This window comes from Mytilus californianus, unplaced genomic scaffold, assembly GCF_021869535.1.
Source record: "Mytilus californianus isolate M0D057914Y unplaced genomic scaffold, xbMytCali1.0.p SCAF_5, whole genome shotgun sequence".
Classification (NCBI taxonomy): Eukaryota; Metazoa; Mollusca; class Bivalvia; order Mytilida; family Mytilidae; genus Mytilus; species Mytilus californianus.
In genome coordinates this window covers 68,416,168-68,444,156 of record NW_026262701.1, presented here as the reverse complement: position 1 = coordinate 68,444,156, position 27,989 = coordinate 68,416,168, and the positions used below count along the sequence as shown (strand labels likewise).

General features: G+C 32.6%; 1 protein-coding gene across 1 annotated transcript; it reads right to left on the bottom strand.

Annotated features, from left to right (window-relative positions):
* On the bottom strand, positions 1-27,903 carry LOC127701322 (unconventional prefoldin RPB5 interactor 1-like). The gene is made up of 9 exons (XM_052205207.1): positions 27,765-27,903; positions 18,608-18,686; positions 9,147-9,282; positions 7,526-7,611; positions 6,968-7,028; positions 3,027-3,180; positions 1,843-2,059; positions 533-742; positions 1-185 (listed from the first exon to the last, which is right to left on the bottom strand). The coding sequence occupies exons 1-9, from the start codon at positions 27,842-27,844 to the stop codon at positions 51-53; spliced, it is 1,158 nt and encodes a 385-aa protein (XP_052061167.1). The 5' UTR covers positions 27,845-27,903; the 3' UTR covers positions 1-50.
* Between the last annotated feature and the right edge of the window lie 86 nt (positions 27,904-27,989).

The following is a 27,989-nucleotide window of genomic DNA, read 5'->3' as shown; positions in this document are numbered from 1 at the left end:
TAAAATGTTATTTTATTTTATTTTAATATAAAAATGATGTTCTGTGACTGTTATGTTTGATCTAAACCTTGTTGTCTGGCTTTAAACCTTGACATTCTTGCTGGTTTGTCTTGCGAGATTCCAACATCAGTGTTACTGGAAGATGTCATTTGAGTTGACCGCTCAACAACAGAATCTGAAAACGCCTGTAACATAAAATTAATATGAATCATTTCATTTGCCATCATGATGACAACCTGTATTTGAAGACAGAAATTGTACTAATTTTGAAACCAATTTATGCATCCAGTGTTATTTTTTATGTCAAGAATAAAATTTTACTGGGCATTAAAATAACAAACAATTAATAATGCAAGAAATTCGTATACTCTTGTAGATATTGAATTACTTCGAAAATATTGCAGAATCATTGACACTGGTGTCTGTTTTGACTTATGAGTGAGCCAATGGCAAGTTTTGAAAAATGTCCTTATTGGCTGGTAAACATTTCTGGACCCATGTTGCAAACTTGGAGCATTTAAAAAAAACTTACCACAGGAACAGGTACTGCATCTTTAGTATCATTGGGCATCAATCTCACATTTTTCTTTGTTTTAAGTTTCTCGCCATCATCCTTAAGTATAGACCTTGGTCCTGATGTAGGATAGAACTGGGAGTATATGTCGGCTGGAGATTTTATATCAATCTCATTTGTCTCAGTGTCATCATCATCATCATCTGTATTATCCACTCGAGAAGCAGTCTGAAAAAGAAAAGTTGGATATTATATTTTTTAAATTCATCTCCAGCAATTAGCCAAAGCTTCTTCCTTTTAATGATTGTGTTGTAGCATTTATGAGGACTCCATTTTTTCTTGTCTAGATATTGAATCATTTTATCAGTTCATTTTTTGTCCTCAATAATACAGTAACAAAAATTTCAATATAATCTGTTACATGTACTATAAAGCCAAAGAAAAACTGAAATTTAAGTTTTCCAGTCTTTCAAACATGTTCTGGTAATCCCTTAGGCTGAGTATCATGTGACTCCACACACCAATTGTCCATACAGACCAAATAATTTTTTTTTTTTGGAGTAAGTATTCTCTTAAACCAACACTTTCTTTAAATTTAAAAGGTTGCACTTTGTAAATTCAACTGTTTCACAATTCACGCCTCTTTTGGGGAGAAATTTAATATTCATAGATATTATTTTTTTTACCTACTGGTTCTCAGATATGATCTTTATGCTTCATCTTGTAGAGACACAACTTTGGAATGTTACTAGTATATATAAATGTGGATAGTGGACAAATTGAATTCGGAGGAAGACACAAAGAGAAGGGAGGGGTAGTACAGAAGTTTAGTATAAGTTGATTTTCTATGCTAAAGCCTGTTTTCCTCAAATTGGTGGTCCAAAGGTCACTGGTTAAAATCATTGCATCTTAGATCCAAAATAGTGTTCAGTCCTTGACCTCAGAATATTTGGATCCCACAACTGAAATATCACAAGTTAAATGACCATAAAAAAAACATTAAAAGATGTTTAAGAAGATAGTCACAGGATGTTTTGATCTAAATAAGTTGTCTAGCTCCAAATTTCAATGTATAGTGAACCAAAAGAAATATAGATTAAGGAGTGACACTCGATAAAGGTCAAATGTCAAGTCATTTTAGGGAATAAAATCCTGATGACCTCTTTGGTCTAACATCACAGCAAATACTAGCATGTTTTTCTTGATAAATCTGTTTTACCTACCTGTATAAGTTAAATTTCACAACCAACTGGTCCTTCTTTCAGGTAAATGGAAAGAATGAAAAAGTAAACAATATATCAATGATTTAGAAAAAGCCATTTATTTACCTGTTTTGTTGAGGTATGTGTAAACTTGATTATTTTTGTCGTGGATACTGGTTCACTTCCTTCATCATCTGATTCTGCAATTTCTGATGACGATTCCTGAGCCTGTGCGTCATTGGTGTCGTTATCACTGGAATCTGATCCACTTCCAGTGTCAATACTGAGAATGCTATCATCACTATCATAACTTTTGTGTAATAGTATTTCATCACTTGTTACCCTAGGAAGATATAGTGACAAGATAACTTTTCAAAAGTTCGTTATAATGTACTAATTTTACATTTTTCCCCATTAACTAAGATAACTAGGACAAAAATGTACATAAATTTGTAATCTCTATTTTATTAACTTTTACAGCAACCAGAGCATGTTGAACTGCACATAAATATCTAAAATAATAATAAATGGAAATTTTATACTTCCAAAGAAAAAAAAAATTAAATATCCCACAGATTGAAATGAAAATGTCCACTTTAATATGGCAAAATAAAAGGTGAGAAATTAAAATGCCCTTTTTCAAATTTTATATAAAATTTGATCTGTGTGGGATGTGAATGCATCAGAAATAAACAAGAATAACCTAATAGAAAATTCTGAACTTTTGTACCTTTAAGCAGACCTATAAGACACGTTTGAAAGGCAGAAATGATGTTCTGGAAAACCAATTGTTTCACAATTTGAACAGATGAACAGATACATGTAAACTTACTTTTACAAGTGAGAGGTTTAGCTAGCTATAAAACCAGGTTTAATCATCATTTTCTACATGAGGAAATGCCTGTTACAAGTCAGGAATATGACAGTTGTTTTCCATTCGTTTGATGTGTTTGAGCTTTTGATTTTGCCATCTTATAAAGGACTTTCCATTTTGAATTTTCCTTGGAGTTTGGTATTATTGTTATTTTACTTTTTAGAATGATTTTAATTACCTAGCAGGCAACATCAACAAAATTGTTAATACATGTATCAATTTCTTGTGTTGTTCCAAATACAACCAACTTAGCAATTTTAATTGTGACGTCAAGCACATGCACCCAATGTTCTTTTGGAATAGGAACATGACTTTGTTTACAAAGTGAAAGAACAGCATCATATTGGAATTACTATTTAAGAATATGATCAATATTTACATCAGCTAACAGAAACCATTTAAGTGTCAAATATACAGATTTATTCTATGATCATACTTGTGCATTTCTCTTCTCTCTGATTCTATTCTCTCTAACTCATCTAGTCTATCCCATAATTCTTTATCTGTCATAGGCGTGACTATTTCTGAAGATTCATCTGTCTTCTCTTTAACACTTTTTTTGTAATCCTTGACATTTTTCTTATGTTGTGCTGTTGTAAAAAGTCAATTTAAGTAAGCATTCAGTAACAAAAACCTATTAAATAACATTATTCACAATACCACTTCTGTAATGTGTTTCTTAAGGACACAAATCAGTTATTTTTTTTTAGGGAGGGGGGGGGGGGGGGTCAAAATAAATAAACTTCTGTGAGCAAATAGATTCAAATAAGAACTCATTTTTCCAACTATGGGTTAAACAGAAGTGTCTTTTTTTCAACATTTTTTTGGTGAAATATGAACATGAAGGAGAGTTCAGAAAAACTGAAACTCTGTTTTTGCTCTCTTTATGCAGAAAAAAGATTTATTTATTTTTGCCTTCTTTTATCATAATACACTGTATTTAGTTCTGAAATAATGTTCAAATCTATAGCAGAAAACGTTATCATTATCTAGGTTTGCATTATTCAGCAATTTGATTCATTGCCAAATTAAGGTTTACTTAAAACGGGTAGGCCCGGTAGGATGCCTTTTTGGCCCCAAAATATAGCATTGCCAAATTAAGGTTTACTTAAAAAGGGGTAGGCCCGGTAGGACCCCTTTTTGGCCCCAAAATGTAGCATTTCAAAAATTTGTTAAAAATGTAAGCTTTTAGCTATTTATCGGATAGTTGAATACTTTTGTTACATAAAATATGGGCTGTTTTTGACAATACAATGCACATGCGTCAGATACTAACATCATTAATTCATGCAAAATTACTGAAATCTTCACAATTTTAGCATTTGTGCTTATTTTTAGACGGTTTTTGTCTATAATGGAAGTAGCCGCACTTGTGTTCAGTCTTAATATTTAAATATATGTTGTATTTGATGATGATACATAACATATATAAAGGTTGAGACTGAACACGAATGTGGCCACTTCCATTTTTGACAAAAACCATCTGAAAAGTGACGTTTTGTGGCATATTTGATAGATTTTTCATATTTAAGCTTGAATTTAGGTGTCTTTAATGACCAAATCAGTTCAAATCTTTTACATAAACTAATTGAATTGAATGAAGAAGACACGTAAGTGTTTAAAAAATGTCAAAAATCTTTCATCAGATGTACTTCAAATTTTAGGCCAAAATAAGCCCTAACCAGACCTTCTCCTTTCAGTCTAAACTCATTTGGGATTTATATCAAAGAAAGTTTTTATTTCAAATCTAGGTTAAGAAATTTTCACACAAAACACTGAAATCCCACTTCTTCAATTTGACATGCATTTCATGAATTCTTTGAGGTATTAATCAACCAATAATTATTTTTTCAATTGACCTAAGTTATCATAGACCCAACAACCTGATTGAAAAATATCTTTGACGAAAAGATTATCTGCCCATTAAAAATGACTTATCCAATTAGCAACATTTACTTACAGATTAAAATGGTGTTACAAAGAAGCATGCATTATGATTGTAACCACAGCAATTATCATATTATCTCTTAATTAATTCACACAGGTGCTTTTAAAATATGTTCAATTACAGATATAAAATTGTCAGAATGTTTACACTTGTACTGTAAATATTTGGAAAAGGAAAAATCAGATTTTTTACATAATTGTCAAAACAATATGCCTTAACAAATACAATGACTTACAAACAAACAAATAAAGTTAAAAGGATTTACAGATAAATATATAAATAAAACTAATGGAATTATTTGGACTGCAGTAAATATTTACCTTAGTATTTCTATGTTCAAATATTGTTGAAAATAACCAAAACAACTTTAAACATGGTCACACTTTGGACCAATTATGACAACAATACTAGGGGGAGCAGATGGGTCTCAAATTATCTTTACTCAGACCATGGAAGTAATATTTAAAAGGAATAACAACGACTAATTAGCATGTATTAACAGCCTGCAGAGCTCGGTACTAAAGTCATATGATTTTATCCAATTATAGTCTCAGCGGCAAGACCCCTTTGGTTACTATCTGTGATACCGCGGTTGTAAAATGGCATCTGGAATTTCTTATCAGTCACGTGATTTTATCGAGTCCGGTAATTATAAAGCACCTGTGTGAAATCCGAGGTTTATTAATAAGAAGGTGGCGCTGTATCATATAAAACCTCTACCTTCAGAAAGAAGTCGTATGATGTAAAAAACTTGAAAAACGGACGAGAATTGTTCAACCTACAACAGTTTAGCTTGGAAAATTGTTTTTAATTTAGCATATTTTTGCTTTTTACCGTTTGTTTTAAACTGTTCTAAAAGTATTTTCCGGTTAAAAGCGGATCCCGAGTAAAACAGTTAAATACCGATGAATCGATCAGGTTTCACATGATGTTGAACAAAATAATGTAGACAGATGTAGACATAGAATATTTTACTGTTGAAATGTGCCAAGTTTATCGAGATTTATAAAAATATTTACTTTCAAGTTCAAGTAATTGATTACGTTATTGAAACTGGACAATGAAAATCGGGATCAAAAGTTCGTAAACATGTTAAATTTATATCTATTTTAAAAAAGTGTTTACAATTGAATACTAATATTAATGTAGCACGTTACAGCAAAAAGAAAATCAACCATACGAGCTTGACGCTATCTGTCTAACCGCAAATTTATTTTATATGAATTTGTTTATGTACAAATTAAAGAATAGAAACGTTTAAAATTGTGAATATTTAATTTGCCTGGTATACACGGAAGACTTGGATTATTCGTATTTAATAAAAGGGGGTCGAAACATATTTTTTGTACAATCATCTTCTTAACTTTCCGAAATGTCTTCTTAATTAACTGCATGGTTTTAAGTATTAAAATTGAAAATGATCCACCCTTTTTCTTAAATTCAATATGTGATAACTGTCGGCCTAAACTATTAAGATCGAAAAAGACATAAATAGGAAAAATAGACTAAAATCAACATTGAATGACTGACTCTATTCGGTAGCGTACAGCAGCGGAATGTAACGAGTGAACTATTCGGGTTACTTCGTACGTACATACGACAACAACTGGTCTATTCGTAATTTTCCGGGAACACGAAAATGACCGAAAAGTGTCAGTGATTTGATCTATCACATGTCGAGAGTCAATTACCATGCCATATATTTAACCAATTAACGAGTTATCGAAAGATGGGCGGTAACGCAGATGAAACCTTTGAAGTGACGACGATGTTATTCCTTTCAATATTACTTCCATGCTCAGACCTAACTACCATTGCTTTATACCTCTGACGGATTTAACATGATTCAGTTGTTGAGAAAAAAATAAATTACATATAAATTAGAGCAATACTTCAGTATATATATTTTATATTTTGCTACTGAAATAATGACAGTTGCTCAGCAGTCACTCAAAAATGATATAGAAAAAAGTTAATGCTTGAGAAAAATGCTAAACACAAATGACTACACCAAACTTTGGTCTTTTGTGGATAGTTGTCTCATTGCAAAGCATACCATATCTAAGTATTTTTATATACTGTAAATTCAGAAATTATTGCAATGTTTTTATTATTGCGAAAAATGCGACATGGTTATAATCTCAATAATTCAAACTCGCATTTTGAAATTTTTTATATGAATTAAACAGGATTTTTCTTAATATCGCAAAAATTAAAATAGCATTCTAGTCTAAAATGACAAAATCGCAATAATAAATGCATGCAATAATTTCTGAATTTACAGTAAACTCTTGATATTTACAAATAATACAGAAATTGTAGTCATAAAAACTGAGGGATGAGCAAAAACATGAAACCTTGAATTAGTTCTGTTTTTGTTAGCTCATAAAGAAACATTTACATAAGACTCAAATATATAACAAATTCACCTTTCCACTTTTCTTCTTTTTCTTCATTGTATTCCTCAACTATATCAAATGTATCTGTTTCCTGCAAGTGGACAAATTAGTTATATTTACTGCAAGAAGAAACAAAAGAAACAAACTAAACTAACAAAAAAAACAAGAATATGTTTCCATGAGACACAATGCCCCACTTTCACAATCGCTTTTCCGTGATCAGTGAATTGGAAATCTTGGTGAAAACCCAAATTTCGGTACATGCATAAATAAACAATATAAAATCTCTTATAAGTTTTTAGGAAATGTGCAAATAAACAACATTTTATATTTCCTGCTGATAATATGAAGAAGATTCATCAAACATTTTTGTTCACTTTTTCTAATGGGTCTATCAGGAAAATCAATAAGGTTTATAAAAACCTTAGACTTGGCCTGCTGTTATTTCCTAACTTCATCATGTAGGAATTATTATCAGATATTGAATTTAGTTTTATCAAAGTCAAAATTTAAGATATAGAGTTCCATTACATCCAAGATTTCCTAAAGATACTAATTAATACTTTAAAATATCAATAGTTAAAATACCTTTGAAAATTGTCCTTTGACAGCATCAAGTCTTGGCTGAAGTAACTCCTTTTGTTTCTGTAAATTTTCTATCTCCTTGTGAATTGCTTAAATAAAATAGGAAGAATCTGATAATTACAAGCATTCACATAAAATATTTTATAGGCAAAGGGAAGCATGTTTAACTTTTTTAACAAATTAGTATGAATGTAATCTTACAGATTGGAAACTTTCAAATTTTCTACAAATGTTTTTTTTTCTCTTTCAGTCCAATTAATGTAAATTAAGTTTGTAGTTTATTATAACCTTTGCATATGTTTTTTTCTTCATTTCAATGTTATTGGTTCAAATTGTTGTATTTCTATTAGAAGGGAAATAACTCTTCTTTCTTTTTCAAAAACCCACTGTCCAATGAAAATGGCCAAATATAGATCTTTAAAATACATAACAGAAGTTAAATCATATCTTTTATTCCCTATAACTATCAACAGTAATCACTTAAACATTTTGTCATCAGAATCTATCTGAATTTATTTGGGACACACTCTCTAATGTTGAGACACAATCTTAATTTGATTTTATTCTCAAATTGTTTTAAAAATGAGGACCATGAAAACAGACTGCAGACAATATGTTTATTCTGTTAAGTTTTTTGTGTTGTAGAGTTGCTGTCTCGTTGACATATACACAAAATGTCCTTTTATTCATATAATAGTATAACCACATTCATATATTTTTGTATCTCCATTCAACCCGCTTACATAATGATAAGGATAATGTACAATGTAAAGAGAGATAACTCTAATTCAAATCAAGGTTTTTTTTATAGCATCAATATTAAATTTACTAAATTATGATTGGTGTCTCATTGAAGTATACATAGAATGATCTTTTATTCGTATAATAGTTTAACCACATTCATACATTTTTGTATCTCCATTCACCTCACTTACAGAATGATATGGATAATGTACAATGTAAAGAGAGATAGCTCTAATTCAAATCAATTTTTTTTTTGAAAACATCAATATTAAATTTTACTAAATTATGACTTCTGTCTCATTGAGGTATACCTCTTTTATTCATATAATAGTATAACCACATTCATATATTTTTGTATCTCTATCCAACTCACTTACATAATAATATGGATAATGCACAATGGAAAGAGAGATAACTCTAATTCAAATCAAGGTCTTTTTTACAGCATCAATATCGTTTACTAAATTATGAATGATTGTTGTTTACTAAATATAAAAAAAGTACTTTGATTGGAAAAAGTCAAAACAGAAGGGTAATAGGGAGCAAATATTTATATTTCTGGGTGTAAAAGAAAGGACTTCATATGTAATAAACCATCATCAGTGATTAAATGAAGTCCAATTTATTCACAAAATGTTAAAAAAAAAAAAATAACATCTTCAGGCTTTCCAATTAAGTTTAAATCCGCTTATTTACAAATTGAAATTTTTCTTTGCAAAAGAATTTGTTTTTGCCTTACAAGTAAAAATCATACAGAAAACTACAAAAGTAAGAGACCTAATAACCTTTTTCTATAAATTTAACTGAAATTCAAAAAAATCTTAACAAGAAGCAAGAGAACAATTATCATTTTGAAGCAATTCAGTGCAGTTCAACTTACATTTGGCTCTTCTGTCAATAATTCCACATGCTTGTTTTGCTGATCTTTCAACAAACCAATTGTCTCCTAGAAGGACAAGAATTTCATTGGTATGGACTAACTTTCCAGGCATGAAAGCCAGAGGACCAAATGGAACCTGTAATAAATGAAAGTTGTAAGTCAAACAAAATAGCAGTGCTACTCTGCTTTAACAAGAAATGATTGTAACAGGATGCTGTTACGAAGTCTCCCAAACGAAGCTCCCATAATTCGTAATTCCCAGGGTCGCCTGACATTGGGCAACATCCAGTGAAAATTGGTTTGGTCCAGTAAAGTTATATGCATTAGTGATGCCTGGGGACTAACCTTGTATATCATTCAAATCATCTTGGCATGACAAACCAGAATATATATGATTTAGGGGTGGGGATCTCGACCATTTACAAGATACTAGAACATTGGGGGTGGGGAGGAACCCCTGGGGACCGACCCTATACGTCATTCAAATGTTCATTACATGACGAACAGGATTATATATGGTTTAGGGGTGGGGATCTCAACCATTTACAAGATACTAGAACATTGGGGGTGGGGAGGAACCCCTGGGGACCGACCCTATACGTCATTCAAATGTTCATTACATGACGAACAGGAATATATATGGTTTAGGGGTGGGGATCTCAACCATTTACAAGATATTAGAACTTTCTCAAATGGCAGGGGGTCGGGATGACCCCTGGGGACTAACCCTGTATATCATTCAAACCATCTTCGCATGACAAACCAGAATATATATGGTTTAGGGGTGGGGATCTTGACCACTTACAAGATATTAGAACTTTCTTAAATGGCAGGGGGTGGGGGTGACCCCTGGGGACTAACCCTGTTTTTCATTTGATGTGCTTTATCATGACAAACCAGAATATATATGGTTTAGGGGTGGGGATCTCGACCATTTACAAGATATTAGAACTTTCTCAAATGGCAGGCGTCGGGATGACCCCTGGGGACTAACCCTGTATATCAATCAAACCATCTTAGCATGACAAACCAGAATATATATGGTTTAGGGGTGGGGATCTTGACCACTTACAAGATATTAGAACTTTCTTAAATGGCAGGGGGTGGGGGTGACCCCTGGGGACTAACCCTGTATTTCATGTGATGTGCTTTATCATGACAAACCAGAATATATATGGTTTAGGGGTGGGGATCTCGACCATTTACAAGATATTAGAACTTTCTCAAATGGCAGGGAGCCACTGGACGTTAAGCAACCAACAATCAATCAATCAAATGGCAGGGGGTCGGGATGACCCCTGGGGACTAACCCTGTATATCTGTCGGGGCTAACTCAACTATTGTTATACAGAAAGAACACAACCATACAGTTTAACGTTTACTTCATATATATTCGAGCTGCTAAGGCTACGTCTTGCATTGACGTCAACCCTAGATACAATTGGTAAAACGCGACGTCTTAACTCCCGCGGTATTCTCAACATTCTCCGGGCCGCTAAAAGTAAATATTAAAATTAAATTACAATAAAGTAAAAATGAATGAAAATTACTGTCTATCAAATCTAAACTTGACTTTAACTTAATAACTTTAGCACAGTCATTAACTTCCAGATTAGTTATCTTCGAATTAAATCACAATGAGTCTATCTCGTATACACAAATCACAGTATGTCTATATTTTCCGTGCACCTGTTCCTTCTTTCAATGAAATAGTATCATATTATAGGTTTTTGAAAGTAAGTCAATAAATCAAACATTTTCGTAACAGTCCATAATAAGTCACAACAGTTCATTAGATACGTATCATTCAGTCCATCTTTTAATATTTTCCCTGTCGGTTCTGCTTCCTCATCTCTCTCGATAAATCCGCGACGTGTCTGTTCCTTTATAATTTCTTTTAAGCTAAATTCCTCTGATTTATTCGAAACCAGTACGTTCAATATGCTAGATGTCGTAGACGAACGTACCCTTCCTGGTTGTAAGGGTCCTGATAATAAGTATCCAAGCTTTGACTTAACCGCGATCGGTCCGTCTCCTCTTATTACTTCATCTTCGATAAAGTTCCAATAGTAGTCGGCACCAATAAGTAACGATATCTCAAAAGAATTGTCCTGAGTAACTGGATGAGCGAGTCTTAATCCTTTGAGATAATCCATATACCGCATATGATTATGAATTGGAACTGCTATAGTAGGAACAATAAGGACTTCAATAGGAAATTTACGACTATTTTCGGTTTCGACAAATACGGTGGTTTTGCGTAGTTCTCTCGTGCTTGTGTTGTCCTTTCCAAATGCCGATAGGTTTACAACTTCAGCTCCTTCAGTTTTCAAATTCAATTTCTTCGCTAGATCATCTGTTAAAAAAGATCTTTGTGCACCCTCATCAAATAAAACATTCGTATCCATACATATATTACCTGACCATACAGGAGCTACAGCCGTTTTCAGTAGCACATTTGTACGCATCTGTGTCTATGAATGCAAAACTTTAGTATCTTCCTCGTTTTCAGTGTCATTTATAAGATTGACGGGTGTAGATTGAATCTGTTTATTTGTATTGCTTGTAATGAATGCTAAACCTTCGCTGTTAACATTGCTACTTGCACTACATAGGCTGGAATGATGTCTCTGGTTGCAGTGTCGACACGTTCGTTTCGATTGACACTCATTAGCATGATGATTACCTAAACAATTAAAGCATAAATTATCACGTTTTACGATAGACATGCGAGCTTTATGATTACTAACATTGGTACAGTGTGCTGGTGCATGTATCTCTTTACAAAAAACACATGGTCTTTCTGTAATATTCCGGGGTTGGCTCTTCGCGTTGTGTGATGTGTTTTCTCGCGGTGATTCTGTTCCTGTATGAAATGTACATGTAGATGCAGTTGCGAACTGACGGTCTAAAGACTCGAGATATGTACCTGTATTTTGTCCTGCCTCCATGATTTGAATTTCATTCAATATGCTCCTTCTCAGATCTTTCAAATTCCAACTGGACGGTCCATGTTCTCTTGCTAAGTGTTGTCTGATTTCACTTGGTAACTTTCTCATGATAATCGGTACCAGTAAAGTTCCATATGACGTCTCAGGTTGTCCGAGCGAATCTAAACCTCTTACGTAGGCTTCACATTGGTCATAAAATAATCTTAAGCTTGACAAGGTGTATCGTGGTTGGGCAATATCTAAAAGTGCCTGTAAGTAGGCTTCCGTAATTCTGTGTGTTTGTCTGAACCGTTCCTTGAGTACATTTATAGCCTCCATGTAATTACCATTTGTAAGCGCAAATCCAGTTATCGTATTTAATGCCTTGCTTTCAAGTTGCGATTTCAGATAATTAAATTTCTCAATGTTTGTCAAAGTAGGATTAAAATGTACAGCAGATTTGTACGAGTCCCAAAACGTTTGCCAATCTAAAATGTTGCCATTAAACTTCGGTAGTGATAACTTGGGTAAACGATGGTTACTAGTACTAGCTATATTTTGTGGAGCAATATGACCTGTATCATAGCCATTGTAGCTTGTCTGTGGTTGAGCGGCGGATGAAGCATAGAATGGTGTTGCGTTTTGAAAGTTATCAACATTTGCCGGGCGGAAAGGAGGGCTTTCTACATTGAGTACTTGATATGAAGATTGTGTTACATTGGAACTTGGTGTACGGTTTTGACCAATTTGTATAAAATTACGAAAATGTCTAAGTTTAGTGTCTAAATTATTTGAATACTCATCTGTATCTACTATTTCACTTTCAACGTTGTCTGAATCCGTTGCTTCCAATATCTGTTCGTTCAGTTTTTCCAACAATTTCTTCTTTTGCGTAAGATTATCGTATGTTGCAAGTAGTTCATCTCTGTCGAAGTCCGTGTTTTCCTTCGCCTCCTCGAATTTTCGGAAAAGTCTCGTCACTGCACTTCTATTTCCAGTCCTAATATTCTTTAACTTCTCCATCTTCGATGTAATCCTTTGGTTACGGCACCATAAATGTCGGGGCTAACTCAACTATTGTTATACAGAAAGAACACAACCATACAGTTTAACGTTTACTTCATATATATACGAGCTGCTAAGGCTACGTCCCGCATTGACGTCAACCCTAGATACAATTGGTAAAACGCGACGTCTTAACTCCCGCGGTATTCTCAACAATATCATTCAAACCATCTTAGCATGACAAACCAGAATATATATGGTTTAGGGGTGGGGATCTTGACCACTTAGAAGATATTAGAACTTTCTTAAATGGCAGGGGGTGGGGGTGACCCCTGGGGACTAACCCTGTATTACATTTGATGTGCTTTATCATGACAAACCAGAATATATATGGTTTAGGGGTGGGGATCTTGACCATTTACAAGATATTAGAACTTTCTCAAATGGCAGGGGGTCGGGATGACCCCTGGGGACTAACCCTGTATATCATTCAAACCATCTTAACATAACAAACCAAAATATATATGGTTTAGGGGTGGGGATCTTGACCACTTACAAGGTATTAGAACTTTCTTAAATGGCAGGGGGTGGGGGTGGCCCCTGGGGACTAACCCTGTATTTCATTTAATGGGCTTTATCATTTAGAACATTTTCAATTAAAAAGATTGTGTCTATCACAAACGGTTTTCAATTTATAATCATTTGAAAATTTTAAAAAATAAAATCCCATAGGGTTCTATAGTAAAACCCTCTTTTCTGTTTGCCCTTCAAAGTACTGTAAATTCAGAAATTATTGCGTGCATTTATTATTGCGATTTTGTCATTTTAGACTAAAATGCGATTTAAATTTTTGCGATATTGAGAAAAATCCTGTTTAATTCATATAAAAAATTTCAAAATGCGAGTTTAAATTATTGCGATTATAACCCTGTCGCATTTTTCGCAATAATAAAAACATCGCAATAATTTCAGAATTTACAGTACCCCTTTATAAACCCCATTGCACAAACAAAACCCTGATTGCACCACTAGACATGTTAGTCTAACATATTGTGAAACCCTAAGTTAATCTGACAAGCGGTTTTGGAGAACGGGTGCGGACAAGTTCAAATTTAAAAGCGGCGGAAGAGGAAGAAGAAGAAGAAGAAGAAGAAGAAGAAGAAGAAGAAGAAGAAGAAGAAGAAGAAGAAGAATAATAATAAGAACTGAGCAAAAACAATAAGTCTTCCCAAACTTCGTTTGGGAGACTTAATTAACTGATAAACTTTGTTCATACCTGCTTATCAACTTTTCCAGTAGAATACAGTAAATATTATGCGATTCAAACTAAATAATTTTGCAACAGTAGAAAGAGGCAGAAAAAAGTTTGATCACTAAGTTTAGACACAAAAAAAGGTATGTTTATTCTACCACACAGGAAATAAGATTTTTTACAACAAGTTCAAACTCCATACACATAAGTGCTTTGTTACTACATGTACTTCTTATAATTTCCTCCACAATTTTTGTGGAAAAATATAGCATCATTTTAAAGAAAAAGAGTAGAAATTCTATAAATCAAATAAATGCAGAAGATTTCAATTTCTAAAACCATGAAAGACATATATTGTCCTAACATAAAATAAATATGAGAAAATAGACCTAGAGATGAGGGATAAGACAAAACTGCATAGAAATTGGTAGCCTTATGTCCTTTTTGGGATGAAAAGGATAAGTAAGCAAAGAAACTAACAAGTAACACACTTCTTAAGGTTTTAATAAGATGTTATTTCAAAAACAGAGTTTAAAACTACAGTGGTAGCTAGAAGCTAGCCTTAAAAGGAAATCAGACCTTTACCGGCAGTACAATAAATGACCAACATGTAGTAATAACATCACGTTTTTACCCAAAGTTGATTCAATATTTTTGTATTAAAGACACTCAAATAATAAACTGCAAAAATACTTTTTTCTAAAATAAAACTGAACAATGTTCAAGAGTAGATAGTCAAAATAAACACAAGGTAAATTTAGAATGCTGGTATTTCTGTATTATAGATACAATGGTTAAGCGTTGATTCTTGAAAAAGTAACCATGAGCCCAAAGGGCGAATGGTTTGTTTTTCATGAATCACCGCTTAGCCATTGTGTCTCTTACTTAAACTATTGTGTTGATGTCTTTTCACAATTTAAGCCTTTTCTAAATTAGAAGTCATTGTAAGTGAGTTTGCAAAACCCTGTTATCATGTTCAATTATGCATTAATAAATCAAAGTTCACAATTAATTGGTTAGAGAAATACAAATATAACACAACATGTCTTTCCTTAAATTATTATGCATCTGAATATTATCCATAATTTACAAAATAAGACATATTTGAACTTATTTCTAACTCAGACTAAGTATATATAACAAGTATGTTACCTAAATTTCTAGCAAGAAACTTATCCGAGGCACATCACGATTAACTCGCATAGGGATTTGGGAATATACATTTGTAAAGATATGTCGTAAAACAGATGAAATCATACTATATTTATACAATTGTGAACACGCTGAAATGTCTCGCCTGCTTTACTGACCATTGATTTTATGTTGAAAGTCTTAAAGATAATTAAAGGTTTTACTAAAAGCATTAAAAAAATTTGACATTTTTAAAAATCTATGACAATGAGGTCAAGGTCAGATAAATTGTGTCAGACAGACATACACACCTTACAACTTTTTATACACCAAATATAGTTGACCTATTGCGTATGCTAATTGAAAAACATACCAAAACACAAAAACTTAACATTGACCAATGAACCATAAATATGAGGTCAAGGTCAGTTGATGCCTGCCAGACAGACATGTGCACCTTACAATGATTCCATACACCAAATATAGCTGACCTTTTGCTTATAGTACTTGAAAAACAGACAAAAACACAAAAAACTTAACATTGAACAATGAACCATAAAAATTAGGCCAAGGTCAGATGATACCTTCCAGACAGACATATACACCTTACAACTTTTTATACACCAAATATAGTTGTTCTATTTCGTATGCTAATTGAATAAACTGCTTCGCTGAGCGCAGCTGTATACGCCTGCAGAGGTCCAACCCTGAACAGTTGGGGCAAAAATGGACATAATATTCAAGCTTGATACAGGTCTGAATTTGGATTGTAATTAAATATTTGACAAATTATAGGTTTCTGAATAAATGTAGACAAAGAACTTGAAATTGGTTATATGAATTGAATTTATATTCAATTAAAGATTTCTTGCTGTTGTGCAATACTTAGTAAATCTGTTGTCAGACTATAAACAAATAAAGTTCAATTTCTTCTCAATGTCATATTTATTTGAAATTTATGAAAATCAATAGGGAGATTACATCAATAGCTATAAATAATTCACCAAAGTTTCATGAGAACTGCTGAAAGCATTTTTGAGTTATTGTCCAAAAACTGGAAAATCCCCCCTTTTTTAATGAATAAAACCCCATAACTCAGAAATGTAAAATCTAAAATTTATAAAATTCTAAAGGGAGCTTACATCAACAGATATAAACAATTCACCAAAGTTCCATGAGAACTGCTGAAAGCATTTTTTAGTTATTGTCAAAAAACTGGAAAATCCCCCTTTTTTTATGAATAAAAAACCCTGTAACACGGAAACGTCAAATCTAAAATTTATAAAAATCAAAAGGGAGCTCATGTCAAAAGATATAAACAATTCACCAAAATTCCTTGCAAGTTGGTGAAAGCATTCTTGAGTTAATGTCGGAAAACTGGAAAATCCCCCCTTTTTTAATGAATAAAACCCCAAAACTCGGAAACGGAAAATCTGAATCGGACAGACGGACGGACGGTCAACTGTATACCATAATACGTCCCATAAACGGGCGTATAAAAACAGACCAAAACACAAAAACTTAACATTGACCAATGAACCATAAATATGAGGTCAAGGTCAGATGATGCCTGCCAGACAGACATGTACACCTTGCAATCATTCCATACACCAATATAATTGACCTATTGCTTATAGTACTTGAAAAACAGACCAGAACACAAAAACTTAACATTGACCAATGAACCAAGTAAATGAGGTCAAGGTTTGATGAAACCTGTCAGACTGACATGTACCCATTACAATCATTCCATACACCAAATATAGTTGACCTACTGCTTATAGTATTTGAGAAACAGACCTAATCACGTACTTTTAACCTTGATCACTGATCCATTAAATGAGGTTGAGGTCAGGTGAACTCTGTCTGACTGACATGTATACGTTGCAAGGAACCCATATACCAAATATAGTTATCCTATTACTCATAATAAGTGAGAAATTCACATGACAAAAAACTCTAATTTTTTTTCAAGCAGTTGCTGAACCATGAAAATGAGATCAAGGACAATGGACATATGATTGACGAAAACTTTGTAACATAAGGTATCTCCATACAAGTATTGAAGCATCCAGGACTTCTACCTTCTGAAATATAAAGCTTTATACAAATAGTTTACACCGCTGCCGCGCCAACACCGCCGTCGGATAGTAATACCTATGTCTCGCATACTGCGACTTTCGTTGCAGGCGAAACAAAAACAAAAATGGACAAATTGAATGTAATCAGTTTCTTTTAAAATACCTGAAATAGCCAATAATGATCCAAAAATAAACGGGAAAACCCGCTATTATTACAAAAATATCCACAATAACATACAATCTAAGAAAAACAGAAAAACTAAAGAATAGGGACAACAAAGAGAAAACAGGGATTCAAACCTAAACCGACAAGTATCTACTAACTCGACTCTATAACTCATTGATCGTTGTCACCTCTTGGCTACCAACTTATACTATACGTTTGTCTGTTATGTATATATAAAGGTACAAGCCCTGTGTGTCCGTTGTACTGATATGTATCATATGTTCATTTATATATATAAAATAGACATATAAGTTGTAAACCATTGAATTGGTAGCCGAGAGGTTTCGTCACGGTGTTGATATCAGTCACACACAACAGATTTCAAGAAAAGGTTCAATTCCCAGTGAAGGCATATCAAAATTACAAAATTTTAAGATAATTTTTTAATTAATTTCCATTAGTGAACAGAAACCAGTAAATTAGCTAATTCAAACTTAATGAACTTTTGCACACAAAGGAAACAATTGAATATAATTTTGCGAGTCCATTTCAGCAATAGATTAAGAAGAGTTGATTCTAGAAAAAGAATCCACGGTAAATGAATAGACTGACATCAAGACAATGGTTTAAAATAACATTAATATCAGTTTTCAAAGGACTCTCTTAAGCTGATATAGACAGAAATGGCTAAGTTCATGTTATATTCCCATGACATGTAAGAAAGTTTGATTGAATTCCATACATTCTGTTTTTAAATTTTTTGAGTTTTGGATTCATAAATAGATATACATGCATATATGCATATTTTGGTATGGGAATCTTAAACTGAAGCCTCCTAAACATATGTAAAAGCCTGTGTCAATCACCTATATGTGTATCTACTAAACTAAACTTACCATAACATCATGAGTTACTTTGTCTGGTAATGTCTTCAGTCTAGATTTTAATGCTTTGTAATCTGTTCTAAATTTCTCCCTGAAAAGACACATAAGCACTGGTATTAAAGTTAACTGATAATAGTAAAGTTTGTTAAAAGCAGTTAAATAACTTTTCATTAGAATACAGATCTTTTTCTAAATGTACTACCGGTATCATGTCAGTGATAATATAGGCAAGCACGTATTCTTATTTGATATAAACCCATTTGCTAGTACTATGAAATTGTTGAGAAGCAATATTACCTTAGGAAGTTGAAAACTGATATGATGATAGAATGGTTAGGAAAAAATATAGTAATGGAAATTTAGAATTATAGAAATTGTTATTTAGAACTTGATAGATTGGATAAGTTTCCCTTTAAAATTCATCATTTTGTGAGTTCTTGAATTGCTGCAAAAAGAAAATAGAGAAAGGGCAAATGAATGGGAAAAGAAGGATTCAAGGCAGTAACTAACAGATCCTTACTGTTTTCTTGGATTTGTTGTTTTTATTATTGTTTTTTTTAAGCCATACACTTATTGCGGACCTGTTTCTGTATTGTTATGAGTTACAATTTATGACTAAAATCAGCAAAGACCCATCGAAACAACATCTAATACAAAAATTTAACAACACTTTTAGATATTTGGATGATATATTGGCTCTCAATAATGACAACTTCAGTATGTAAAGAGATTTATCCTGCTGAACTGACTTTAAAATAGAGCTAATACTAACAATGAACACTGCCCTTTCCTGGATCTTGATATCTATATCTTTAACGGGAAGCTTGATGCCAAAATTTATGATAAAAGAGATGATTTTTCATTTCTTATTGTTAATTATCCATTTTTAGATGGTGGTGTTCCCTTGTCACCATCTTATGGTGTTTATATATCTCAATTTGTTCGATTTGCTCATGTATGTAACACCGTATTTGATTTTAATGAAAGAAATCTCTGTATTACTGAAAAATTTTTACACCAGGGTTTTCGATATCACAAACTAAATAAACATTTACTAAATTTTATCATCGGTACAAGGACATTATTCGTAAATATAAATCAACATGCAGACATCTTATACGTTCAGGTATTTCACATCCAATCTTTTATGGTAATATTCTTTACAAAGCACAAAAATGTCGGCATTCACCTCAAAAGCTAACCAAACCTTTAAACAGAAGGGATATAGTTACGATACTGTTGGCAGGTCATTGAAGATGGCATATTTTGGTATTAATATTGATTCACTCATAGGGTCTTTGCATTGGAAATAAACACATTTGTTCTAAAACCAGTTGTTGGCATGATACGGGTTATGTTCTTCTCATATATTTTATGATGGTATGATACTTAACCCCTAACGGGAGGGATTGTGCTTGATTTTCATATGATGAAGACATAATCTTTCAATCACTTTTAATTGAAGTCTGGAGCTGGCATGTCAGTAACTGCTAGTAGTCCTTGGTTAATTTATGTATCATTGTCATTTGGCTTAGTTTCTTTTGTTACCTATTCTGACATCGGACTCGGACTTTTTTTAAACTGAGTTTTACTGTGCATATTGCTGTGTGTTTGTTTATTCGATCTACATTGGCTAGAGGTATAGGGGGAGGGTTGAGATCTCACAAAACATGTTTAACCCCGCCGCATTTTTGCGCCTGTCCCAAGTCAGGAGCCTCTGGCCTTTGTTAGTCTTGTATGTTTTTTTAATTTTAGTTCATTTATATGTTTTGGAGTTTATTATGACGTCCATTTTCACTGAACTAGTACACATATATTTTTATGGGCCAGCCGAAGCCTGCCTCTGGGTGTGTGATTTTTCTCGCTGTGTTGAAGACCCATTGGTGGCCTTCGGCTGTTTCTGCTCTTTGGTCGGGTTGTTGTCTCTTTGACAAATTCCCCATTTCCATTCTCAATTTTATTTAATTAATGTATGGCCACTTTTAAGTAATTCTTGATTTTTAAATTTCATCAAAATTGACTGTGCTTCCACTGCTGTTATGTTAACCCAGGCAAACAGTAGCTTCAATTAATTTGGATTTTTATTTCAAGTGTCAGATATGTTAATGTGTACTTCTTGTCAATCTATATTTTGATCATTTTATGCCTTTGTTATGTTGTTAAGTAATTACTGAAATACAACTTCTCGATCACAAATTCTGACACCAGATTTCTGTATGGATCAGTGAGTGGATGTATATATGTAGATAGTGATTTTCAAATTCTATGTAAATGTACTTAACATTAAACAATGTTTGGTTTTTACAATATTATAAAGGGCCATATGTATCCTATTTATTTTATTCATTATATTGTTAAATTCTTACCCGAGAATACAATTAATGTAACAGTTGTTTCAGTTTATGTCTTAAATAATCATTTATAGTTACAATTATATTTTTCCATCTTTCAGAAACTATCAAATAAATATAGCACTAAAAAGAACTTTTTGTAATATAAATAAAATGCTTCGCTGGGCGCAGCTTGATACGACCGCAGAGGTCGAACCCTGAACAGTTGGGGCAAGTATGGACACAACATTCAAGCTTGATACAGCTCTGAATTTGGATTGTGATTAAATATTTGACACAGCATAGGTTTCTGACACAGAAAGAATGTGGTCTAAGAACTTCAATTTTTTTAATTTACCTATTATGGTCCAATGTCCAAAATCAAAATACATGGTTAGATTCAGCATATCAAAGAACCCCATATATTCAATTTTTGTTGAAATCAAACAAAGTTTAATTTTGGACCCCAACTTGGACAAACTTGAAAACTGGTCCCATAATCAAAAATCTAAACACATGTTTAGATTCAGCATATCAAAGTACCCCAAGAATTCAATTTTTGTTAAAATCAAACTAAGTTTTATTTTGGACCCTTTGGACCTTACTGTAGACCAATTTAAAAAACGGGACCCAAAATTAAAAATCTAAAAACACGGCTAGATTTGGCATATCAAAGAACCCCAATAATTCAATTTTTGATGAAATCAAACAAAGTTTAATTTTGGACCCTTTTGACCTCAATATGAACCAATTTGATAGCGGGCCCACAAATAAAAAATCTAAATACATGGTAAGATTCAGCATATCAAAGAACCCCATATATTCAATTTTTGTTGAAATCAAACAAAGTTTAATTTTGGACCCCAATTTGGACCAACTTGAAAACTGGGCCAAAAATCTAAAATCTAAATACATGTTTAGATTCAGCATATCAAAGAACCCCATATATTCAATTTTTGTTGAAATCAAACAAAGTTTAATTTTGGACCCCAACTTGGACCAACTTGAAAACTGGGCCCATAATCAAAAATCTAAACACATGTTTAGATTCAGCATATCAAAGAACCCCAAATATTCAATTTTTGTTAAAATCAAACTAAGTTTAATTTTGGACCCTTTGGACCTTAATGTAGACCAATTTAAAAAACAGGACCCAAAATTAAAAATCTAAATACACGGTTAGATTTGGCATATCAAAGAACCCCAATAATTAAATTTTTGTTGAAATCAAACAAAGTTTAATTTTGGACCCCAATTTGGACCAACTTGAAAACTGGGCCAAAAATCAAAAATCTAAATACATGTTTAGATTCAGCATATCAAAGAACCCCATATATTCAATTTTTGTTAAAATCAAACAAAGTTTAATTTTGGACCCTTTGGACCTTAATGTAGACCAATTTGAAAACTGGACCCAAAATTAAAAATCTAAATACACGGTTAGATTCGGCATAACAAATAAATATATGTGGTCAAAGATTTTACAAATCTAATGCATGGCGCATAGTTTGATATGCTGAATCTTACCATGTATTTACTGTGCAATTAAAGATTACTTCTTGAAATTTTTCAATATTTGAAATTTGAAAAAAAAAAAATATTTGAAGAATAATTCTTTTTAATTTCTGAAATCTGAAATGAGAAAAAATTGACCCCCCACAATTTCTTTTTAAACCCCCCCCCCCCTTTTTTCCCCAAAAAAAGTCTTTCCCTCAAGATATGGTCATAATCTCAATTCAAATTTCCAATGGAGTTTGCAACCATAATTACCCATTTAAATTTACCATAGTGCTAACTTAATCTATTTTATAATAGAATTTAAAATATAGTGTCAAATCTTTCATATGGATTTTTTTGTAAAAAAAAAAGATGCAACATTTGCAGATATTTTTACTGGTCTTCCTTTATAAATATGCATTTCTTTAAACATAATTTAAAGCAGTGTAAGGGAAGTAACCAAAACGTTGTATTTTGATTACCTCCCTTACACTGTTTTAAATTATCTTAATTGTTCATTAACCATTACTTTATACATAATTTAAAAGCAGTGTAAGGGAGATAATTTCAATGATGTATTTGATTTATCTCCCTTACACTGCTTTAAATTATGTTTTGTACTAAAGTATTTGTCCATTAACCAGGACAACCTTGTTTTCCCCCTTTTTTGCCCACAATTCCTAAACGGTTTGAGCCATAACCCCCCAAAGCAAATCCTAACCATCCCTTTGTGGTATGGAAACTTGCAGTATAATTTCAGAGAGATCCATACACCGTTCCACAGTTATTGTCTGGAAACTAGAAAATGCTTATTTTTGGCCCCTTATTCCTTAACTGTTGGTACCATAACCCCCAAAATCAATCCCCACCTTCCTTTTGTGGTATTGAACAATATGGTAAAATTTCAAAGAGATCCATTCACTTAAACTAAAGTTAGAGTGCGAAAACCAATGTGTCTTCGGACGATGACGACGACTCCAACATCATACCAATTGCGGTTGTATAAAAACTACTCTGTTTATCAAGTTTATGAAATTCATTGTTTCTCAATTAAAAGATAAGCAACTTTAATCAATGAATTGAAACAATGCATTTACATGGGAAAATATACATTTAGCAAGAAGATCTAACCGAAAGTCTGTTAATGCGTGTGGAATGCATAATATTCACTTTTTCGATCATTATTCTTCTGTCAGCTGTGCCATAAGTGCGTCTGTAGTTATTATCGTAAGAATATCGTTTTTTCGGTCATAGCTGATCTGTTTTCGATGAATACCACCTCTATGATAAAACCTTCATAAAACTCTGGCAAGAATTGTACACATGAGAGCGCTAATGATGCAATTTTCCATATAATCAATATTTCCAAGGGACATAACTCTTTTAAAAATAATTGATCAGCACCTATTTTCAAATTTGTCTGAGAAATTGATGATATAAACCTATAATATAAATTTCATAATAATCTGGCAAGAATTGTACACATAAGAGCGCTCATAAGGCAATTTTCCATACAATTAATATTTCCAAGGGCATAACTCTATTAAAAATAATTGATTTGCACTGATTTTCGAACTCATCAAAGACATTGCTGATATAAACCTATGATATAAGTTTCATAAAATTCTGGCAAGAATTGTACACATGAGAGCTCTAACAATGCAATTTTCCATATAATCAAAATTTCCAAGGGGCATAACTCTTTTAAAAATAATTGATCGGCACATATTTTCAAACTTATCCAAGACATTGCTAATATAAACCTATGATATAAGTTTCATAAAAATCTGGTAAGAATTGTACACGTGAGAGCACTAACGATGCAATTTTCCATATAATTAATGTTTCTAAGCGGTATAACTCTTTTAAAAATAATTGATCGTCACTGATTTTCGATCTCGTCCAAGACATTGCTGATATAAACCTATGATATAAGTTTCACAAAAATCTGGCAAGAACTGTACATCTGAGAGCGCTAATAAGCCCAGTATTTCCATGTCCCCAGCAACGCATTTAGCAGGGGACAAAAACATTATGGTAGAATAAATTCCTTACAACATCTCTGTTTCCTTTTTAAAGAAAACACAGAGATGTTTACTTTAACAATAAAAAGCCTGCCACAGAAGAACAATCAACCTTGTCAAAGTTTTTAAAACCATCTGGTAGTCAGAAATATCAATTAAATGACACAAAGTAAAAAGAAGCTATAGATTCACTTACTGAGTATATTGCTGGTGATTTACTCCCATTTTCAACAGTTGAAAGTCAAAACTTTAAGAACTTTTTAGAAAAGCATAACCCAAAATTTCAAATTCTGAGATGGAAACATCTCTCATCTAAACTGATACAGAATAAGGCCAAGGATGAACATCAAAAACTGTATGACAACCTTCAGAAAGCTGATAACATTTGTTTGACTGTTGACATTTTGGTCTAATGTAATGTGTAATATAATGCATTACTTTGGTAAAGTAATGTTTAATGTAATGCATTACTTTCCAAAATACATGTACTTGTAATTATAATATAATGCTGGTTTTGACAAAGTAATTGTAATGTAATGCATGATATTGCAATGTAATTCGCCATGTCTGATATACAGTGTTCCCGCCCACCCTTGGTGCCCTTACCCCCCTTTCTGCCCTCTAAAGTAAAAGAATGCACCCCTCTGCCCTTTTCAAAAAAATAAAATTTCCAAATTTCATGCCTACCGGTGTTTCCAGTAAAATTGTTACCTGATTGTGTAACACTAATTAACTGACAATGGGATTACATTAAATACCTAATGCTTTGGCAGTTTTATCACCTTTGTTAATGATTGTTTACTGCTAATTAGTGGATTTAAGATAATTGAACAAATACTAGATATCTAATACAGAATATATTATATATATATGAGACTCCAATTTTATCGATTTTATTTAGCCATGGATACTTTCCTTTCCAGGCAAAGAATGTCTTATCTGTCACTATGTGTCTTTCATTAATTTAAGTACTGTGGATTCATTTTTATTCGTGGTATACCAATTTTCGTGGGTTTCGTGGGTCACAGCGAACCACGAATTTAAGAATTCAACGAAGAATAATCCCGAGAAATGTGTATGGAGTTCGATGTTTATTTCCGGTTATGTTATGCAGTTCTAGTATAGTGTTGACTAGCGATAAACATTGTAACATAACACGTGTTTTTAATGAAAGAAGATACAAGTATTTTGATTAAATCAATAATAAATATATCGAATATCACTGATAATTTACTTTTTAAAATTGATTAAAACTGTTCATGGAAAATAACTGCAAGTTGTTAATTACCGTGTCATAGTTTGGTTTACTGGTGATTAAAACTCAATAGGATACACCTTATCGCTATTTAGTCCAATCCGGAAAAAACAGTCATTTAGGCAACTTCCTGTTTGGGTCAACAGGCCTTGAACAGGTAAACAACAAAGGTAATCAGTAACGAGCTGAGGGAGGGAAAAATTTAGAAAGCGATCAATACGAAACTTTGATAGATTATGATCCACTTTTTCGAAAATCAAATTATAGTCAAAAAATATTTTGTTTGAAGTATTTACGATGTTTTAAACAGATCTCATTAAAAAGTATCATGGATGGTGCATTGTTTAAACAGGGCCCCAGATAGCTTCAACTGGATGAAAAGTTGTGTAATTTTAGAACTTATCCGGAATCGAATAAATAGAGATTAGGTGTATTAAGTACGGGGATATTGCCCGTAGGTAATATTGTTTAAGACAGGAACATTTATTTTCACACCTTTTACTAATTATAATTTTTATGACTGTTTATTATATCGTGATTAGGAAAATGAGCTTTCAATCATAGAGTTTTGAATGCCTTATAAAATTCCGACAACAATTTATAAATTGTAAAACAAACAAATAATTAGTTGTCTCCGTCCATTATCGTAATAGAAGTTTTCAATGAACACTTTAACCTAGAATGACCAAGCGAGGATTTTGACAATTCAAAACTTTTTCAATGAATTCCTTCTTTTTTGTTTGTTTTATTATTGATCAAACCAAGGAGGTTATATGATCTCCTAAATCAAAAAGAAATCAACGAATTACGTATCTGATTTATTTATTTTTTTTGTAATCAGCGATCCACGAATTTACGTATACCACGAAACGTCTTTTTTTCTCTATCCACGAAAATTGATACCCACGAAAATAAATGAATCCACAGTAGTATTTTCATGAGAGAAAGAAACGACACAGTCGATGATTGCATCTAAAATATCACATATGAACGGAGTTGTCGCCTTCTCCACTAAGAAATTTATTATGTGACTTGCTTATACTACTTCTCTGCTTTTGCATGGTGGTATGTTGTGATAAAGTTCAACAGGCTATACAACTTTGTTTCTACATTGTGTTCTAGCGGTGCTTATTTTCTGCCTCTACGACTCATGGTCTGCCAAAGAAAATTGTATAAACTGGTCCCTTATGTTTACCAGGGATACAGCTTTGGGCTAGGGAAAATTCCACACGGGACTCAGATCAGCTATTTAAGGTAACACTCTGCCATTTTTATATCGAAAGTAGCATTCCTAATGTTACAAAAATAGATTTATGCAACAACAATTTATCAAAAAGAGTAAATAACACACAAGCTAGTGAATAGAAGGGTTGAGAACGCATAGTTTCAACATTTAATTGGGTTTTCCTTTGGATTAATTGGGTTTTTAAACGCTGCAATCGTCAATTGAATTGGGTTTACAATTGTTTTTATTGCATAATAACGCCAATACGCAGCTTATCTGGAGCTCTGATCATATTTGTTATTCTTCTATTGTTTTGTTCACAAAAGATAATTAGTTTACAAGCTTGAATTGTATTACATTTCTCATGTTGGGCACATACTTTAAACTTTTAGTTTTAGAGCTTGCATTGTGGTATTGGTTTTTCTCACTGTTGAAAGCTGTATGGTGACCTATAGTTGCTACCTTATATATTATTTGGTCTTTTGTCTCATTAGCAATCATACCACATTCTCTTTTTTCATAAGGTCTATACAAAAATTATTTGTACAAGTGCAAATCATTTTGAAGTCAAGCTGTGACGCATGCGACGACCTCAAAAAGCCAGACATTTTTTTCGGCTGTACTTTTAAAGCAAAATCTCAAGTTTAAGACCAAATTTTATCATGAAATGTAGAAATACGACTAGAAGTGTTAGCATTTATGCAAGGAAGGTGTCACTGCAAAAAATAAAAAAAAATAGCCTTACAAGACGTCATAATTATTTGGACTACAACATTTACATACTGCCAGGCTAATTGGCAGTTAAGGTTAGTGTGAATGAATTAAAAAAGACTATTACCACTGCTTAATGTTTGCCGTCGTTTCTTCTAACGCTATTTCCTGTTCTTGTTTCAACCGTTCTAAATTTTGGCGATTCATTTTTTTTTTGCTTTCGTTTAGTCGCTTACAACATTGAAAATTTTCCGCGAAAAAATAAGCATAGAACAAACCCGGATTTTTTCCGATTTCAAATTTGGCGTTTCATTTAATACTTGATATCAATTATAACAACAGATAAACTATA